Below are 20,978 nucleotides of genomic sequence, written 5' to 3'. Positions count from 1 at the left end.
TGTTTTGTTTTTGTTTGTTTGTTTGTTTGTTTGTTTTTTGTCTATCATTTTAAATAAATTGTGTTGTTAAATAACGGTTGGAGAGATTTGCCGTGACAGCGTGTCCCACCTGTCGCAGGGCGAGAGGCAGGGTATATTTGGACAGGCCACCAGTCTGTCAGAGGGTTAACTCACAGAGACACAGAAAGCTGAGACTCAAACCCAAGACCTTCTTGCTGTGAGGTAACTGTGTTAACCACCGTTGTGCAGTTAGGAGGGAATAAACTTTAGTTATGTGCTAAAATGGTTCAAAACATGCATGGAAATAATCCACAGAGAGATTATTGTGCTTACTTGGCAGGTTTTATTTTTGAGACCTTAGTTCAAAATCGCAAACATAGTTGATGAAGGTTATAATTAAATTTTTAACTCATAATGCCCAGACAGTCTTCTTGATATTTTTGGATGGAGTTTAAATTATTCAGTGAAGCGCCTAAAAGACTGGACAGCAGGACTGGCAGCACCCCAATCCCCAGGCTTGCGGTATTCTCCCTTCTCCAAGAAGTACTGACGTCCACGGTAGTTGGAGTGCTCGTAGAAAACCCACCAACCATCGTAGACCTTACAGGAGTTGACCTCCCTCCAGCGGAACTTTTCCAGAAGTGAGGGGCAGTCCTCTGTGGCCTCCAGGGCCTGGCCACCAAAGTCTGCCTTCTCATAAAGCTGCATCTTGTACTGGGTCCCACTGGTCTGGAAAGTGAGGGAGGGAGAAAGGAGGTGAAGATGGAGGTTAGTGCAGGGAAAAGAAAGGGAAAGGGAGGATACAATGAGATTAGAATTAGAATCTAATTGGAAAATTTGTACACTACATGTACACCTAGTTTGAAGTTTGTCAGATACAGTGTGGCAGTTTAGAGAAAAGCTAATCCAAATTATTGATTATTTTTAAAATTGTAGTTCATTAGTTTCATTTGTCTTTGCTTGTGTTTAATGATGCTGTCACCTCTCAGCCGGTCACAGCACATGGCTGTCTCTCCCTAAGCCTGAGGTCTCTTTCTATTGGAAGCACGTTTCTTTTCCCCACAGTCGCCACGTGCTGCTCATAGTGGGATCATCTGACTCTTGGGGTTCACTTTAATATAAAGTTAGTTTATTGTCTTGCTAGCTGCAAGTAAAATAACAAACAAGTATCTGAGTGTATAATTTGCCTCTCGATGATCATGGTAAACTAGTCTGTTGAAGGACTGTATACTCGGTATATTTGCCATAATCAGTGAGATACCTTACATTAATCAATCCTTCATTGTTTGCAGTGTGCTCACTGTTTTGTGCCTTTATAAATAGAACCAAACTGTACACACGCATTTACTAACTGCATTGATTTAAAGAGGCTGCAGGCTGTGGGTCAGCTGGACCAAAGCCTGCTCATACAAAGAGACTGATGTCACGCTGGTCTCCATCGACACAGCACTGCGGTAGCATGAACATGACTGGATGTCATCTCTCACATAGTAAATGCTTTTTTGGGATGCCCTGAGCCTGCTGTGCCTTCAGTCTTTTAAGATATTCAAAAATTAGACTTCACACCTGCGGAGAACATTGTGAAGACTTCAGCTCTTTGTCATTGAGCGTGCAGTCTGTGCTCACAGTGCACAGTCAATAACAAATGACAGACAGGCTAAAAAAATGTGCACCTGCAGCAGAGCAGCATGCAGGCAACGCCTGACTTACAAAGTGGATCATCTTGCAGGAACTGAGGTGGTCGTTCAGTCCCATCCAGCGCTGATACTCTGGGTACTCCCCCCTGCTCAAGACATACTGGTAGCCCATGTAGTTTGGTCTCTCGTACACCACCCAGGCTCCACTCTCCACCCGGATGGAGTTGCAGCGGCTCAGGTAGGTGTGAAAATCTGAGCAGTCACTGTCGCACTCATAGCGACGGCCCTGGAAGTTCTTGTCCTCGTAGAAGACGATCTGAGGGGGGAACGCATAACAGTCTCAGTGCTCGTCCACCTTTCACATTTGCTCTGTTAGGCAGTCTAAAGCCTGGTCCCTGTCTGAAAGCTCAGACATTTTAAAGCAAAGCCACTGTTAACAGCTGCTCAAACAAGCAGTGAGGCTTTAATTTACAACAGAGTATAAGGAAACAACATCTGCAGCAAACCTCTGTACTCTCCCACATGCACTTTTGAACCCGCACATTAAAACTAAACTCTTTGCATTGACTCACCCTGCCCATCTTGGATATATTGTGTGGGATAGCCTTGGTGATGATGAGTGATGGTGATGCTTCCCCCTGAGGTCTTGATGTTGCACTGGCCTTTGAGCAAGTGCCTTTTATACGCTTTCCCACATTTATAAACAGCAACAGTGGAGGCAAAAGGGGAACAATCGCTTTGTCATGAAAATGAGATCCAAAAATTGAGTCAGTGATTCTAGTGCTATTCAGTTTTTCCAGAAAAGCGAGGAAGGATTACGGCATAATGGCCAGGCGTGGGTAAGCGTCCATTGACCCCACTACTCTACTGGCTGGGTCCAGTGCCCACCGTTACACATGCCAGCTCCACCAGCTTGCTCCCACCTGGCAAGGACCTGCCAACTCATGACTTATTTCTTTTTTGGATGGATCCACATGAAGCAGTGGTGAAAGTATTCACATCTAATAAGTAAAAATGGGAAACACAAACGGAGTGACCTCACTTCAAAATTTCAGTCTGAAAGTGCTGAAATAACAAAAATAAGGAGAAAAAGTGAGTGGTGTTGTAGATGTGAGTATGAAACAAGTACTTAATGTACAATGTAGCACTGGTTATAATATGCATGTGACTTTTAATGAAATGTTTACAATTATATACTTTTGCTCTTGATGCTACTTATTTTCTTTAACATTACTCATAATATGTGATTTACTTTTGCAGTATTGTGTTTCTTATGCATCCTATTTTCCAGGATTTTTTAATCAATCCAATAATTTGGACTAAAGTGGATTTGTAAACAATTTAAAAGGTTGGGGTGCCGCATAAATATGAACCCATATTTTATTCATAATAGAACAGAGAAAACATAACAAACGTTTAAACTGATCTCATTTGGAGTTTGATAGATGAGGGCAATGAAAGGCTTTAAAAGTAAGCACTACTAAAAGGAAACAGCTGGAGAAACATTTACAGCTAATTGGCAACAGAAATAAAAAGAGCATGTTAGAGAAGCAGAGGTTCTCTGAAGTAAACACAAACAATTTCAGAATCATGCTCCTCGGTCTAAAATTGTAAGGACTTTGGAAAAACTGGCATGAGCTCAGGAACACTTGCAGAAATCACTGTCTGTGAACACAGTTCACTGCGCCAAATACAGGTCAAAGAAGCCATACGTGAAAAAATGATCCTGAAACAACACCATCGTCTCTGGGCCAAAGCTCCTTTCAAACGGACCGAGGCAAAGTGCAAACTGTTCTGCGGTCAGAGAAATCCAAATCTGAAATTCTTTTTGGAAAGCTCAGATGTCACGTCCTCCGGGCAAAATATAAGAGGCACCACCCAGCTTGTTATCAGCACTCAGTTCAAAAGACTGAATCTCTGATGGTATGTGGTATTGGTGCCTATGGATCTGACTGCTTGCACATCTGGAAAGGCAACATCAAGGTGAAATACAAAGCAACAAAACCTGTAGCTTTTTCAAAAAACAAAGAATATCTCAGCAAGACCATGCTAAACTGAATACTGCATCTATCAAAACAACATGACTTCATAGTAGACGAGTCCAGGTGCTGAATTGACTTTCCTGCAGTGCAGACCTTTCAAATGAAAACATTTGGCTCATCGTGAATGAACAATCAGACAAAGAAGGCTCTGGACTATGGAGCAACTAGACTCTTATATCAGAGAAGAACAGGGCAACACTCCTCTCCCAAAACTCCAGCAGCTGCTCTCTTCAACTGATGCTAAAAGAGGCGCTGCAGCACAGTGGTAAACTTGGAACATGCAGCTGCCATCAAATTCAAAATAAGCTTTTTTTCCCCTGAAAATGCTACATTTAATTGTCTTCTGTGTTGAATAAAAAAATGATTTATGAAATCTGCAAGTCTTTGCATTCTGCTCTTATTTACATTTTACACAAAAGTTTCAACTTTTACGGAATTAAAATTTTACTGTGCGTTCTGTCGTGTAATAAAATTCAGTGGTAAGTGGCTTAACAAACAGGAAATAATGGTCAGGTACAAGGACTGAACTGAAAATGAATGAAAAAGCAGCCAATGTCCAAAGACAATCTTTGAAAGCCTCTCAGAAAGTCTGGAGAACTATTGGCACCAACATATATATAATATACCACTCTAAAAGTCTGGCTTCTTGGAAATAAAATACAAAGAAATGAAGGTTAGAAGACTTTTGCACATTATTGTAAATATCCAAAGAAACACATAAGATGCGACCCGGTTGTAGTCAAAACCTTTATTTCAGTTTTTAACAATTAAAAATGACTTGGTGCTCTTGCACAGAGCTGTGCATCAAATTAACAGGACCATTTTTTAGTAAACAACAGCATTAAGGCGTTTACAGCATGAATCGGTTCATCCTGAAACTGTTTTAAGCACATATTCCCTTCATTTGCTATTTCCAATACAGTGCTGCCCTGATGATTTCAAGCAGGCCTTCTGTGTATAATTTACATCATATTTTGTATAGAAGTCAAAATTCAGCGTGCCGTAAAGTATATGTGGAAAGAGGAAGCTAACTGCCTGAAGTACACTTGGAGGTATTCACTGCTAACAGTTATTCTAGAGGTAAAGTAGATTTATGAAAAATAATTATTATTCAGTGCTAAAAATCGACATCTTTATTCAAAAATAAATATACATTTAAGTTTTCTTGGAAAACTGGTCACCAGTTTATTAAATCCTGCCTCAGCTGGAACAGCAGATTAGCTTGTTCTGTTGTACTGCAGAAATTCAAGCACGACTCTGCAGCAGCTGCACTGTCATGTGAGAGCAAACTCGAGCACACAAAACAGCGTCACTACAGCCATTAGCAGCATGTGAGTAACGGGTTATACACACACACGAAAATGCTTTATTAATATTCTAAAAAATAATACTATTACGATCTAGGTACTAACATGCCCCTTTAGATTCGAAGTGCTTAAAATGTTCAGCATCTACATCCATCCATCCTCCATCTACATCTTTAAATGCTCAGCAGGTTCCCTCAGAAAACTTGTATACGAGGTCTGTTTGAGAAGATTCGGCGTCAGTAGGTGCATGGAAGAGACGACAGGGTCTCCAGAGGGCTGTGATAGGAAGCAAGTTCAACATATCAAGGCTCTGTTTCAGTTAGCTAGCTTAAAAACCATAGCTTTCTGCTATCCTATTAATGTTGCTTCATAGTCCATGACCACACTGAACCACAGTTACCCATAATTCAGCACCTGAAAGCTGTCTATCAAATTAATTCAAACAGGTTTTGGTTTCTCTATTGCAACACAAAGTTCACCTACACACTGGATGGACAGTTGGTACCAAATTATGTTTGAAAAACAGACTGACTGCTTGAAAACAATGTGTCAGGGTCTATTTACTCGACTGTCAATCACAGTTAATCGTTGTGCCTAGTTTGTTCCTCCTCATCCTCACTCTGAAGAAGACAATAAGCAGGAAAATGTCTCTTTAAAGCATGTGGCGACTTCACACATGCCTCATCTTTACAGAGTGTGTGTGGCACATGATGTTGTTTGATAACAAGCCAATTCACTCCCACTTTAGACATGTCAAACATTTAGCTGCCTTTTCTCAAGAAGGAACTGTGAACTTGGACACAACTGTAAGCTGCTGGAAAAGCTTAACCAGCAGCAAGAACTCACAGCAGCACCGTGTGAGAAGAAGACCATATGTAACCTGCATGTGCAAACGGCCATGCTGCCTTAATTTACGGGTGCAATTATTCTGCTGGCAAAAAAAAGCAAACAGTAAAATTCAACACGCCATGGATGACTGCCCCACTGCCTGTCCAGTCCTCATATGTTTGGGATCATTCACTTGGTTGGTGTCTGCTGCTGCCCCATCAGAGTCCTTTACAGAGGCTATTGTGGGTGGGATTAGGCTGTCCAGTTCCTGCCTGTGACCCGTTTCCAGAAGCCACTCATGAAACTTCATTTCCACCAATTCCTGGAACTGTTGCTTCTGCTCCCTGGAAAGACAGAGAACGTAAAAGAAAGTTGCATTTAAACGGCATACCGGTAATATTGAAAATAACAGAGCTTAACAAAAAAAGTCTTTCTGAAATGAAGGAGAGAAAATTCTTAGCATCATTCACCTTATTTCCTACATTTATGCTCCAGCAACAATATGCGTATGTTTAATTTTCTGTTTCTTAACCTGGTACTTTAATAGCTCGTATATAGTAGTAGCAATGTCAATGTTGTCAATGGAGACAGTGTACAGAGTATGTGATCAATGGGTCTGTGGGCCACTCTTACTTGTGGTCATGTGGGCCTGCCAACCAGCCGCAGACAAGAGCGAAGTTCTAACATACAAAGAGCTGAAGTGAAACTGAGCATTAAAACCAATGAAGCGTCCACTATAGCCACCATCTGTGCTCTTCTTCTTTTTAATAAAGGTCTTCTAATTTTCACTCCTCCATAGTCCTCTACCTGCCTGCATGCTCAGCACTCCAGATGATTGGATATCATATTCCTGTTTTGGAGTTAAAACAAAGACTAGCCTCTGTAGGAGGCATTAGTTTGTCTATATAAATTTGTAGCAGTTTTTCAAGCTGAAAACTTTCTGATTTTTCAGATTTTCTTGTGAGCACAAATTGTAACCCAGTTCAGAAAGAGTGGATCACAATCTAATGCTTCCAAACATGAATCCTCACATGAACCTCACAGCACCTTCAGTGTTGTACATCATAGTTAGAGTCATAGTATCCAATCACAACATTCAAAGCAGAATGAAGACTTTCCAATAAGACTATCTTTGAAACGACTGTTTAACTAACGTTCCTCCATTGGTCTCTGACCAGTACATGGATACTATATAAAATCGAATGTTTTGAAACAAGTCCAAAACTCTTGCCTTGTCTCTTGTCTGACAGACAATTTAGATATCACATCACTGACCAATCGAGTGGTGCCACTGCCAAAACTTTTGGTATGCAGATATACAATCGTGTTCCTGCCAGTTTAACATTAAATACGTGTATTTCCTTTAAAAGATGAACATCTATTTATGAATGTAAAGAGCCAGTGGAGAACTGCCTCGTGCAACCCGTCTGACATCAGTGTGCTCACTGAACTGCATATCTCTCACACATAGCAGTTAACTGACATTCATATTGAGTTTTTGGAATCCCTTTGCTGTTACAATTTTCCACTGATTAAAAGGCACGCTACATAATGAAACACTAAAACTTACTTGAACACATGTATAGGTGGCTGAACCACTGCTTAATAAAGGTTTGGGGGTCAATTTCTCACTCACTTGCTCAGCCGGGCCTCTATCACAGTCTTCTGCCAGTTCTGTATTCTCCTCTTCTTTTCGTCCAGAGCTGCCTGGTATGAAGGAGGCAGACCACCGGGCACCTCACATGTGTCTCCCTCCATCTGAAAAGGCACGACCAGCGTGTGGAACTCTGATGGTGGCAGCAAGCGGTAGCAGGAGGGGTCTGGGCTGGACAACGTATTGAGTGAGTGGCTGGCAAGGCCCTCGGTCACCAGAAGTAAGGGCTGATCCCAGAGATTAGGGACAACCGCCAGCCCTACGCTGGCCATGTGATCCTCCAAGGAAGGGTAGAAAGTGTGGAAAGGACCCAGAGTAATGTCCGTGTTTCCCGGCAGTAGCAACGGGCGTGTGGGCGTAAGGGCATGGATGGTGCAACGTGAGGAAGTTCCAATAACAATTCGGCCGGCCATGCACACCACCCACACATTCTGGCAGCTGTGGATGTGGACGCTGGTCTCAACGGGACCCAGAACCACAGTGCTGTCACGGCATTTGTCCACACTGACTGATCTAAAGGAACAAATTCCACAACAGAAAGAACATAAACTGTACAGATACAGCCACTGAAAACTGCCGCTTTCAGCCAGAGATCAGCCAACTGACAGTCAGCCTAGGAACGGGAATCGAGAACCAGTTCTTGTAGAATACCAGTTCCCAGTAGGGCAATTCCTTCTAATCATTAGTCTGCCTGCCTATCAATTCCACGTATGGTGCTTGCACTCTTGGCCTGTATGCTAAAGATAACCCAACTTCTATTACTAGAAGGCAACCTTACCTGAGAGGTGAGAGAAGGTATATGAAGGCATCAGCACATCTATGGATTTTAATGTTGGCACCAGTCAGCTTGTCTGAAGTTTTAGCCAGGGTCTGTTTTAAGACTTGGGACATCAGCACCATTTTACTACCAGGTGGTGCCATGTGGGTGTTCCTGGCTATCTTGGCTCTCTTCATGGCCCCTTCCACTAGAACACACAAACACACATGGGCGGTCAAAAAAAGGCACAAAGTGAAGACCGTGAGGAAGGACTAATGCCAGATGATTTTACTAAACCTTGCTGAGCCCAAGCGAGCTTCTTGCCCGAATGGAGACAGGCAGTTATTCCAAAGGGATTCAGAGTGAGGCTGCGCTGGAGGCAGGAGAGGAGATTGTGCAGAGGGAAGGAACGGGTGAGCAAGGAGTAGCCAGCTTGTGTTTCGAGGGGACCTTTGGTCAGCAGCCGGTGAATGGGCTGAACAGCTTTTCCTTGGCAAACTGAGCCCTCCAGAAGCAGACCCAAGCTCCGCACAGCGTCCAGGGATACCTGATAGAACATAACTGAGAAATCAGTTACAGTATGGACTTGTTTTTATATTTCAAATAGTATAGATTAATACAAGAGAAATTCTCTAATCAAAAATTTTAACATAATGAGTTTACTTTAACAGCTACAATTTGCTGTTAATGTTTTATTTACACTAGTGAAAGAAAAAATGTACAGCCATAAATCTAACTCATCTATCAATTAAGATGGAAAGTCAGAAACGCCAGACTGACCACCTCTGTAAATGCAGAGGTTCTGACAGTTTTCTGCTCTGGGGCATTCAGGTGTGTGCTATTACAATGTGAAGGAGGAACAACACCAGCACTGATCTTAGAGAAGCACTTGTTGCTGTCTATGAAGTCGGGAAGGGGGTTAGGCTATTTATTATCATTCTGCAGAAAGATGTTAAATGTTAAAGTTGGTAACAATACAGTTAGAAAAAGAATGGGAGGACTGTTAGGAAAAAGCCTCGTCTCTGCAAAAAACACTTTACAGTCACTGAGTCAACATCAGCTCCTCTGTATACCAAAGTATTCTAGAGTCAAACGGCAGCAAACAGCTGGATGGCTGAAAAGGAAAAGAATCAAAGTGGGGTTTTTAAATCCAGACCTTAACCTGACTGAAATGCTATTGGAGGACCTTACGAGAACTTTTGTGAATTAATGTAAACCTCAATAACCTGAAGCAACGTTGTACAGCTCCACAGTTTATCATCTACCTGAAACAAACTATTTTAGGTCTTCTCCCTTCCAGCCAACTTTCTTCTAATTGGCTGCCCTTCATGCACAGTGGGTTTGAGCAGAAGGTGGGTAGCGCTCGATGCTCACAGTGAGTGGTATGCCTGTTGCAGAATTTTATCTTCTGCATTAACTGAACTGTTCTGAAATCTTATGCTGTAATGCATGCAGTAACCTGATGTGAAACTACACAGACATGTTCACATCACATTGACGCAGCCAGCAATGTCTATGTCTGATGCTTTAGACACTGCCATTTCTTTTTACACATTTACAGCTACTTTCTCTTCTGATACCAGTTTTCAAATTGGCTGCAAAAGAACAGATCAACTCAAAGAAGAACGCCATCGCTAACTAGTGTTTCGGCAAAGAGATGCAGAGCAACATGGGCACACCAGCACAAGCAGAAATGTTGGCAACAACATTTGACTATCATGTAGGCTCTGCACAGATTCAGTGCAGAGGTAGAAATCAAGCTTCAGAATACAACATTAGAGATAATTACTCTCAGAGACAAGATAAAGATGCAAGAGAGGCAACAACTACCTGAAATAGACTGATTAGCTCACAGGGATTGCTTCTACATATATGTCTATAAGAATATATTTAAGAAGATATATTAAATATACTGGTATCTTAAATACTCTGGCTAGCACCAAATATTGTTAAAAATATCTAGATTGTGTCTGTGACCTAACGCAGGATGTGTGCTTGCTCTTCCCAGACCTGGCAGTCTCTTAGGGCCTGTCCAGATTGCGACAGTTGACCAGGCTCCACTAGCAGCTCCAAAATCTCTGCCAGATGGCTTTGCACGAAGGACAGGTGAGCCTGATCATCCCAATTCTGCAGAACCAAAACAGGAACAAAACAGGACTATAAGTGGTTAACTTCATATACACCACCATACAATAATTTGCACCAGATCTAATTAGAACTACACAATACTATAAATCCTGCTGCATTGTTGGTCATTCTGTTTTATGTTTCATGGCAAAGAGAACCTTGTTCTGATAGCTAGTCTTGGACTCTCTGTCTGATGGAGACGGGGAGCGAGTGCGATGGCTGGGCCACTCTTCCCCAATCAGAGAGGTGCGCAGAGACACGCGGTTCAGCTGCTGAATGTAGAGGAAAAGGAGAAACTGCAGAGTGTCCACAGACAACTGGTGCACAAAGGAAAGGGAAAAAAACCACAGGTTACCTATCAATATGCAGCCGCTCTTCCTTCAAATCTGACGGCAAGGTTACAATACTATCAGTCCTTGGAATAAATATTTAAACTTTATTTAACCTTGTTCCTCTGCTGGTCCAGCTCACTTTTAGTAGAACACTGGGAAAGACACTCAGCCCACTCCAGCCTCTCCTCTGGTGTATGACCTATCAGAAGGTCATAGGTCTCAAAGTAGAGCCACGCAAGGTCTTCTGGAAGCTGCAACTTTCCACAGGCGATATGCCTCCACATGGGCCAGCTCAGGATGGGGAAGCAGCCATTCCTTGTTCGCACATAGATAGCCATCTTTCGAAGATAGTGTAGGTTTAGCTTGGAGGACGGTGCCACCTACAACGATAGTAATTCATGCTATTTACAAGATTTACAGCTATTGGCTGATATCATAGTGGAAGTATATTTACCTGTAGGGCACCAAGTAGGAACGGTTCCATGCGTGGCCATATGCTCACACCGTTTGCCTCCATGTCTGAAGAGTTAGAGTACAAAACCATGTGACATACACCGATAATTAATTACTTGAGTATTTGACACCGTATAAGTACAATGCACTTTTAAATCACAATGACAGAGCCATTACTGGATTATGATTATTAGTCACGAACCAGGGAAGGAGCTGGGGAGCACTAGCAGTTAAACTGGTCAAACTGGACAGTTACAATAACATAATGCTTTGTTATTTCGCACAGACTCAACCTCTGTCCACACTGTTTAGTTCACCATGTCACTCATACTCCAGCCACTTTAACTCTGCACACACACAACTGTATATCAATTCAGATACAGCGCAGGATGTTCTGCTTTTACTCATTTTTTTTAAACTCATCGCATTTCATGAACCTTCTCTTTGTTGTTTTTTTTTTAGTACAGCAACAACAGACCTAATCTTCAAAAATGACCGTTTAATTACAGGTTGAAAAATATCTTCCTGGCAACCAGGCTGCTCGTGCCATCAACACTAGGCATCTAATTTCAAGTTTGACAAGCTAATCAAAACTAAGCTAACATCAATCCAGTAACACAGTAAATATATGCACAAAACTCACTTGTTTTTGCTGTGGCACAACAAGAAATGAAGCCGAATACCAGGCGCACTGATATTTGCTCATAAAGTTAACTCCAACATAAAAAAGTAGGGCTGGCCAGCTTAGCTTAGCTCCAGTTAGCTAGCTGAGCTAGGACAGCTCTGGATCTTACTGTCAGACTTTGTGTCCTCGTCCTGTTACTGGGATCTTCGGCCTGAATGAGAAAAGGGCCGACAGGTCAAGGACTCATAGGTGGGTATACAGAGGAGGACGAGTGCAGTGGTTCCTGGTTTGTTGTCAGACGCACATCTGCCGTCCTTCCTATTTGGCGCCCTCCTCTCCACTCAGATCTCAGCAGACATCTGTTGCGCGCAGCTCCCGGGGGCGCGCTTCAGCCTGCACTATGAGCATGCATGGTGCCCGGGTTTTTTTATTCACCGAAATGTTCCGTTTTTTATTAGTTGTACTTATACATGTAACAAAAAACAAAAACAAAAGCAAAAAGCAAAAAACAAAAACCCCCAAACAAACCCAAAAAACATCGGCGCAAACAGTTATATATGACAAAAAAGGGCTGCTGAGAAAGGTGTGAGCTGTCTCTTTAACGCTGGGCAGAGTTTTTCGGGAGAGGATGATTTGCCGACATCCAGTGGGCGGGCTTTCTCTGACAGGAGGAAGAAGGCTTGTGGCTGACTGACTGGCAGCTGGGATCCGAGCTTTAAAAAGCCGGTTGTTCTTTGCTACCTCCTTGAGAAATCCTGACATCTATGGCTGCTAAAGGGATGAATCTGTGTAACGTGTGCTGCCTGCTTCTTTATGCTACTACGGCGGTGCTTGCCGGGTAAGTGGTGTTCGCTCGGACAGCGGCGAAACAGCATCGCCAGCTGGTACACATGTTTCACTGTGATTGGTCTAGACGTGCTCTCCATGCGTGGAACAGTCTGACACACAGAGCTAACTTGCTAATAAGTGCTTTCGTTGTCTTTTCCCCACTCAGTAAAAAGTGTATCCACCACTTGTAAGGGCCGTGTTTTAAGTGACTACCTAGCTTAGTTAGCTTGGAGCTAGCCATTACGACAGATGAAGCTGCTGCATACTGTCTATGGAAGCCACACTGGCTTACCCCCCCGGAGATTGTAGCTAACTCGGTGTTTTACAATCTAAAAGTAGCATCATTGCCATTTGATAACGGTTTCCCGTTTTTCTTCTACCTCTGTGCCTCCTGTGTCTGCCTCATTTGTGCCATCTTCCTCTCTCCTGTAGGCGAGATTTCTATAAAATCTTGGGGGTGAGCAAGAGTGCATCAATCAGGGACATCAAGAAGGCCTACAGAAAGCTGGCTTTGCAGTTACACCCCGACAGAAACCAAGACGACCCGCAAGCCCAGGACAAGTTCGCAGACTTGGGGGCAGCCTATGAGGTAGATGTGTAGCCATTGTTGTGTTCTTGATGCTAGTGATATCCGAGATGAGCAACAATGAAATTGTTTTTGAGTTAAAAGACTGTTATATTTTCATAGTATCAGCTGTGTTCGGGGACAGTAGCGCAGATTTAATCCTATGTGAGTATAAAAGCGCCCAAGACGCCGATACAACTGTTTTATAAGCCTGAAATTTGGTTGTTGTTGGTAAGATCTCTGCGATTGGACGATTAGACCGTGTGGCTGAATCTGATTGGCTGTCAGGCAGCACAGCTGGTGTATTGAAAATTCAGACGTGGATGAGTGGGAGTGGATTCGGATAAGCGCTGCAGGTGTTTCCGTGTCAAACGTTCACGTTTCTTTTAAAAACGGAAGGATGCCGCAGCGAGTTCACTGATTTGTAACACAAAACTGAAATTGGTTATTAATCGAGTTTCATTAGTCGAGGTGGGTCTATAAATGTATCTCTAAATGAATGACAATATAATAAAAATAATAGAAAATAATTGACAAGATCTACAAATTCTTTTGATTTTTTTTTTTTTTTTTTTTAGTTTTTAGTTTTTTTAGTTTTTTTTTTTTTTTATTGTTATTGTTGCTATTGAGGTACCTCAGGCACCAAAACGATAACAATCTCAACCATAAAGTTCAGTAGGTATTTGTTTAAAGAAATCTAAAGTGGTGGTACAATATATAACAAATAAAAATATTTCAAAACCAGAGTTTGAAATGGCTTACTAAATGTAGGAACAGCAACATATCCAACATTCTTTGGTAGTCTCTTCAGGTGCTCACCTTGAAGTTGAGAAAAGTTTAACTTGGGACCTCCCCACTTGGATTTTTTGCCTGTTGTTGCTGAATGAGGGAAGAGAGCTCTCTGTCACCTCAGTAAACACCTTCTTCGTTGGTTGAGGAGCTCACTTACTAGTTTCAAGTCCTGTTACAACATAATCTTCATGTTGTAAATTATGCTCACTGTTAGTCAAGAAGATTATTTCCCAGTACAGTCTGATCTGCCTCTCACTTATATCTAGTTTCAAAAAGGTTGACAAAAAGAAATGAGGTTCAGCTTGATGCTTAATGATGCGAGATAATCTTTTATCTATAGTCTGTGGTTGAAACAACGGGAGATAATGACAAACTGATTAGCAGTAGTAACAGCCGTAAAAGTTTTCTATGAATTTCCAAAATCTCATCTTCTAAGAATGGAGCCATTGCTGCTTTTCTCAGGTGAAGGCACTTCTAGAGCCACAATGTAATTGCTGGCTGTTCCTTCTAATGGGTCAACTGTTTGTATTCTCATATTTGAAAAAGTATATATTTTATACGTAAGCTTTAAGATAGTTTCAGTAGTAACAGTTCACTGACTTTTCATTTCATTCTTTAATGAATCAGTCAATTTCAAAAACTAACACAGCTTTCAAGAGCCCATCGACATTTTTTTTTTCTTGTGTTTTTTTTACATTGAATTATGACACTCACACGTTGTATCAGCGGAGAGAACAAAGACTGCGGCATGTGGCCATTGTGTGATTGACAGGTTGTCTGTTTGTAGGTCCTCTCAGATGAGGAGAAAAGGAAACAATATGACATGTATGGAGAGGACGGGCTCAAAGAGGGTCACCACAGCTCTCACAACGATATCTTCTCCAGGTTGGTTTCATGAGCTCAGCTGGATTTTATGCCAGGTTCAGCTAAATGCATGTATAATGTCCACTCATGCTACTGTTCCTCCCTCTGTAGCTTCTTTGGTGACTTTGGGTTCATGTTTGGTGGCAACCGACAGCAGCAGGACAGGAATATTCCCAGAGGAAATGACATAGTACTGGACCTGGAGGTTACACTGGAAGAAGTTTACTCTGGGAACTTTGTGGAGGTGTGGAGAAACTCCTGGTTTCCAAACGAACAGTCTTTACCGTCCTTTATTCACATTTCAAGTTTGTTCCACAAATAGGAGCTAGCTATAGTGTCACTTCATTCAGTCCTCAAACTGCAAGGCTTACCGATGAATCGTCTAATTTACTACCTGTAGATTTTCATGTTATCAACACTTATTTTTCCCGCTGTATGCAGGTTGTACGTAACAAGCCTGTAGCTAAAGAAGCTCCTGGTAAAAGGAAGTGTAATTGCAGACAGGAAATGAGGACGACCCAGCTTGGACCTGGACGTTTCCAGATGACTCAGGAAATGGTGTGCGATGAGTGTCCCAATGTGAAGTAAGTCAGCTCCTGTTGTCATCATTAAATGGGGCCTATTATGCTTTTCCTTATTTTCTATGCTACATGGCTGTGACATCATAGAAAATGTCCCTAATGTGGTCATCTCAGGCACACAGCTCTGGTGCAGAAGCCCCACCCACCTGCTGTTTGTGAGGCATTATGAGGAATATGTTGAACTCTCAATCAAACAAAGCAACTCTGCTGCACCAGTAAAACAAATGGACTGATATTGAGCAACACAAGTCCACAGTACAGATGTTACTACTCAATTTTATAAATGATAACCCCATTTTGGACACCAATGAAAATGAGATGAAGCATCTGAAGTCGTAAATTTGAATGTCTCTAACCCAAGTTTGGACTTGGCCACCGATTGTACAGCTACAGGGTTTGAATCTGCGATGCTTCCATTTTAATTTTTGATAACTGCTTCAGGTTGTATGTTGGTCTAGCTCTCTCAGAATGACATTGATCTGTTGCTGCAGATGTCAGGTGTGTTTATTACATGTATCAAAGTCAGTACTGATTTTTAGATCATGTATTGCTTCTCGTTTCAAGCACTTCTGGTTCTTATTTCCTGATGTGCGAAGTTTCTGGCAGAGTTGATCTTCTTTCTCCATCAGGGTGTGTTTTAGTTGCCAAGACCTTATGATTGGATTTGAAATGAACCCGCGAATACAGATCCAGATCTCAAGATAGACGATCAAGCTACATTATTACACTGTTACCAACAAAACCTGTTAATGTGATGTAAACAAATATGCCACCCACCCATCCATTTTCTTCCATGTATCCGTGACTGGGTTGTGGGGGCAGGAGTCTAGGCAGAGAACCCTGGACCTTCCTCTCCCTAGCCAACTGCTCCTGCTTATCCAGGGGAGCTTCAGCATGTCCTCCTCCCCATGGGCATGCCCAAACCACCTCAACTTGCACCTTTCGATGTGGAGGTGTAGCAGCTCTGCTCTTAGCCCCTCTTCAATTATTGGCTTTCTCACACTCTAAGGCAGTGGTTCCCAACCTTTTTTGCGCCACGGACCGGCCTTTAAGGTGTCGCGGATAAATACAACAAAATAAAACCAGTACCAAAAAAAAAGATTTATTCATAACACATGGGAAGAGACCCAGGGACACCGAATTAACGATAAAAAATGATAAAAAAAATAATGCTAAAAACTGTGAATTTCACACCCGAGCCTCTACTCTCGCGGTCTAGTACCAAACGACTCACAGCGGTTCCCAGCGGTTGGGGACGTACTTAATAAATTGACCAATAAATTGTATTAACAAATACATCCTCTGATGTTATCTTATCTGCAGGCTGGTGAATGAAGAGAGGACCTTAGAGGTAGAGATCGAGCAAGGAGTGAGAGATGAGATGGAGTACCCTTTTATTGGAGAAGGTAACTGCTTTGTAAATCTTAATTTGTTAGCTTTTTGTCACTCCCTGTTTCTAACATTTTACTCTGACCACAGGGGAACCTCACATCGATGGAGAGCCTGGAGACCTTCGATTTCGCATCAAAGTGTTGAAGTATGAACAGATTTCTGTGTGTGAGAGAGAGAGAGAGGCGTGCACCAATTAGAATATAAGTATAGTGACAGACAAGTGATGTGGGGATGTTTCTACTTTATAGACATCCTGTGTTTGAGCGCAGAGGAGATGATCTCTACACTAATGTCACCATCTCTCTGGTGGAGGCACTGGTTGGCTTTGAGATGGATATAGTACATTTGGATGGACACAAGGTTCTGTATATGCTTCTTGTTTTGAAAGATTAGATTATTTGGGGAAAAATAAAAACATGTATAAGATTGATAGTAAATGTTTGTCTGTCTTTGCCTGGCAGGTCCACATAGTGAGGGATAAGATCACAAAGCCCGGTGCTCGAATGTGGAAGAAAGGAGAGGGACTGCCCAACTTTGACAACGTCAACATTCGAGGTTCCCTCATCATCACCTTCGATGTAGACTTTCCTCAGACACAGCTCGACGACCAGCAGAGAGAAGGTCAGAGTGTGGCAGTGTTAAAGGGTGGTCTGGGAGAAGTTAAGGACACGTCATATCTTAAGGGGACCTACTGTATTCTGCTCATTTAGTCCTTATTTATCTTACAAGGCTTTCCTGCTTCTCTTTTAAACGAGGCATGTTAGCTCTTTCAAGTTCTTCTGATTGGCTGCCCCTCCTAAGCAAAAGATTTGAAGAGCAGGTGACTGAATGTCTGAGTTGACCAAACTTGGGCCGTGTCAACCATAAGAACACTACGTACATAACAGAAAATAAGGATTGGTCCCCTGTCAGTGATTCAAATTTACAAAGAGAGATGCCAAAAACAAATAGTTGAATTTAGAGTTTATAAATTAAAGTTATACCTTTTTTTTATTTTTTAAAGTTTGTCTTCAGAAAAGGTTTATATGCCAAGTAGTTATTCTATATGCATTTTAATTTAATTGAATGGGACAGAAGAACAGTCTTTGTTACATGTTCTCATTTCTGAACAGGATCAATGATGTTGTAGTTCGATCTGCTCGCGGGGAAAGGTTTTTAACAGCAGCTGTCACCGTGTCGTTGCAGGTATTCGGAATCTTCTGAAACAGGGATCTGTACAGAAGGTTTACAACGGACTACAAGGATACTAACGCACCGAGCAACAGCGCCTGAACTGATTCACATACCACCCAAACACACACACACAGACACACTTGTTCAGTCAGCAGGAGCGTGATCTGTAATCCTAGCCAGGGTGTATTTATTATTTTTCAGATTTGTCTCAGGATGGCTTGAATCCAATTTGTTTTTACTTTTTAAATGTTCTACATCTTCTCAGCAGTAGCACAACAGCAGATGTTTTATGTGAGGTGTAAAAATGGACACTCTGAACCTTTTCATTCCCTGCATTACCCTGTAACAGTAGGTCTTTTTGTCCATATTTGTATGTCAAGTTTACTTCTTTGTATCTGAAAGCACCTACACATGTGTCAACCGCTGCTCCTTTGTGGAGAGGACACCGTTACAGCCCTCTGCGTCTGCTGAAGGATGAGCTACTGACAAACTGGATATCTGAAGAATGTTCAACCTGTGCAAGAGCAGAAGTTTCTCCATTTCTGGTCTTTTTGTTTTAGATGAGTTTTATGAATGTAACAGCATCACTTGTTGAGTGATGGAACTGTTGTTGCTCTGGCCTGACTCCTGTTCAATAATACTCTGTCAATAGGAAAGAACAAATCCAAACCTGTTTGTTGTGTTTGAGTTTTCCTAACTTATGTTGGCGCGTTTCTGTTTGACATGATGTGACTGAAGAACTGTCAGCATTGCACAGCCCCACGTTCACTGTGACAGGAGTTGACCTCTTAAGTTAAACAGTGAAGGCAGTTTGCTCCAGCGTGTGTTTTCCACACCTCTGACACTCTATAGCTCAAAGGGACTTCACTCTATGAAGTAACAGCGTCCCTGTTGACTATAATGGGCTTTTCTGATTTACCTTGACTCTTAAGCCTGATGCTGCCTCCCACTTCTGAGTGTCGTGGCCTTAAATGTAAATTATTTGGCAGTTTTTACATTTCCTAGGGGATATTGTACTTTTGATTGACAATATAAATAAAGATTTCTACAAATTCTGTTGGCATGTTGTACCCCAGATTCACCAGTAGATGATGTCAGAGTCAAGTAAATAACAAGCTTAGAAAGCCTAAAAGTTAAAGCTCTAAAGTTACAAGGAAGGAGGAAAAACTAAAAGGTTTTTGTTTTTTTTCCACACACAAGAATTGGATGTATTGGATGTACTGATGTGTAGAAATGGTTGCATCTTTGGGTGCTTTGGGAGAATTTGGTGCTGACATGAATTTACATATGGGGGTAAGTTGCATTACAGGGCAATGGGTTTGTAAAAATAATCAGTTTGTATTGTGGTCGTAATTCTGAGATCTTGGTGAGATAATCGCATAAATTTGGGAAATCACAATTGATAATAAAACCTGTTAAAATACAAGTCTTGATATGTAGAATTGATAATGAGATTTTAAAGTCTAGAGTCAAACTAAAGTAATAATGTTAACACCTTCATAAAAAAGACCTGTGTCTAATAGACACATAAATCAACCTGTTCACTTGTTATAAGGCTGTGGTTCAAGTTTTTAACAGGACATTGCTGTCAAGTTCCACTGTGATGGTGACAAATACAGCATCGTTTTTCATCTACTATTCTGAAGTATTTATCGTATTCAAAAAGTAGTTTTCTCAGCATAAAACTATGCATGCACTGGAAGTCTGCTGTGGCAGACGGTTCCTCGATGAGGAAACTGGCGGGTTGGTTAGTCGCTACTTTGGACAAATGGACTAAACCCTGATCAAACACTCAATTCTTTTTTTAGATTGGTTTTCATCTGATTAGGAAGATTCATACTGCAGTAGGATAATACATCCATCAATTCTCTTCTGCCTATCCAATCCAGCTTGGAGTGGGAGGTGGGGCACACCCTGGACAGGTTAGGATAATACAGCCATGTGAAAAAGAAAGTTTTAAAAATGCACCCGTGACTCGAAATGTTGTAGAAGCACCTTCAGGAATAATAACTGCAGTTCTTTTCTGAATGACTTTATCGCTGTGGAGGAATTTTCTTTACAGCGTTGCTTCAGTTGAGATTTGCAGACATTCATTTATGAAAGCTCTCTTAAGGTCCCAGCATAGCATTTAAGTCGGGTTCAACAGCTTCTTTTCTTTTTCAGCCACCTTATTGTAGATGTGCTGCTGTACTTGGGATCACTGTCTTGTTGTATGACCCAATTTGAGGAAAGTTGGCCTCAGATTTGATCTACAATACTTTGGTACACAGAGAAGTGAATTTGGTGCGATGTCCACTTCTAGGAAGATTATGTTAACACACACCTGAATGCTTCAAACCGGCAAACCGCCAAAAGTTCACCTTTTATAGGTGCTGACACACAGGACTTCTTGGAGTCCCGTAAAAAGTTGCACTCTGTTAAATTACAGTGAAATACCACCAGACTGATTTACTAACATTAAACAGTTTTTTTTTTCATAGCATTTTTGATTGTTTAGTACAGTTTTTTTTAGTATTCTTACTGCAATTGCCACAAACAATTTATTGCTGTAAGACACAACAGCAGGCATGTAGCCTAAATTCACCGTCTTCATTTAGTCATTAGACAACTTAAGTTACTGGAACGGTGCTGTATTCAATGATAATAAGCAACCCGACGATGAATGCTGCTTTAGCTAAACGTTAACACTCAGTCTAACATACACTGAAACACTGCAGCCCACAATCAGCTGCAGAACTAGAGATAACTATTTTACTAACTATACCAGCACGACTAAGTTAAGGATTTAAAGTCAAAGGGTTTGTTTTTTTTGCTGAAGAGAAACTACTGTATGATACTGTAAAATTACACAGTAGCTTCCTGGTAATATTTACATTAATCATGAGAATTTGAAGCAGTCACATGTATTCATAAAAGGCAGGAAATAACTGTATAGGTTTCCTGTATTTGTACAGCAGTTTGTTTTAGTGTAGTGAAGAACTTTTCATTATAAAGGCAACGTTTGAGTCACTCTAGCATTGG

At 41.6% G+C, this 20,978-nt stretch overlaps 3 protein-coding genes across 3 annotated transcripts; 1 reads left to right on the top strand and 2 right to left on the bottom strand.

Moving 5' to 3' along the window:
* Nucleotides 1–456: 456 nt before the first annotated feature.
* crygs2 (crystallin, gamma S2) lies at nt 457–2,218 on the bottom strand. Its single transcript, XM_085374822.1, has 3 exons — nt 2,210–2,218; nt 1,711–1,953; nt 457–729 (listed from the first exon to the last, which is right to left on the bottom strand). Exons 1-3 carry the CDS (start codon nt 2,216–2,218, stop codon nt 457–459), a joined length of 525 nt encoding a protein of 174 aa, XP_085230948.1.
* Nucleotides 2,219–5,898: 3,680 nt separating this feature from the next.
* Nucleotides 5,899–12,089, bottom strand: tbccd1 (TBCC domain containing 1). The gene is made up of 9 exons (XM_085374628.1): nt 11,932–12,089; nt 11,139–11,203; nt 10,798–11,064; nt 10,511–10,669; nt 10,236–10,352; nt 8,523–8,772; nt 8,247–8,433; nt 7,451–7,981; nt 5,899–6,158 (listed from the first exon to the last, which is right to left on the bottom strand). The coding sequence occupies exons 2-9, from the start codon at nt 11,199–11,201 to the stop codon at nt 5,945–5,947; spliced, it is 1,788 nt and encodes a 595-aa protein (XP_085230754.1). The 5' UTR covers nt 11,202–11,203; nt 11,932–12,089; the 3' UTR covers nt 5,899–5,944.
* A 346-nt stretch (nt 12,090–12,435) lies between these two features.
* dnajb11 (DnaJ heat shock protein family (Hsp40) member B11) lies at nt 12,436–19,025 on the top strand. The gene is made up of 10 exons (XM_085374177.1): nt 12,436–12,600; nt 13,023–13,179; nt 14,735–14,832; nt 14,923–15,055; nt 15,253–15,395; nt 16,716–16,798; nt 16,872–16,929; nt 17,033–17,144; nt 17,246–17,405; nt 17,970–19,025. Exons 1-10 carry the CDS (start codon nt 12,527–12,529, stop codon nt 18,032–18,034), a joined length of 1,083 nt encoding a protein of 360 aa, XP_085230303.1. The 5' UTR covers nt 12,436–12,526; the 3' UTR covers nt 18,035–19,025.
* The last annotated feature ends 1,953 nt before the right edge of the window (nt 19,026–20,978 follow it).

This window comes from Diplotaxodon limnothrissa, linkage group LG16 (genome assembly GCF_057381915.1).
Source record: "Diplotaxodon limnothrissa isolate DT_005_m linkage group LG16, D_limnothrissa_male_GT1.1, whole genome shotgun sequence".
Classification (NCBI taxonomy): domain Eukaryota; kingdom Metazoa; phylum Chordata; class Actinopteri; order Cichliformes; family Cichlidae; genus Diplotaxodon; species Diplotaxodon limnothrissa.
Note: the sequence above shows the minus strand (reverse complement) of the source record. Positions and strands in the feature narration are given on the sequence as shown.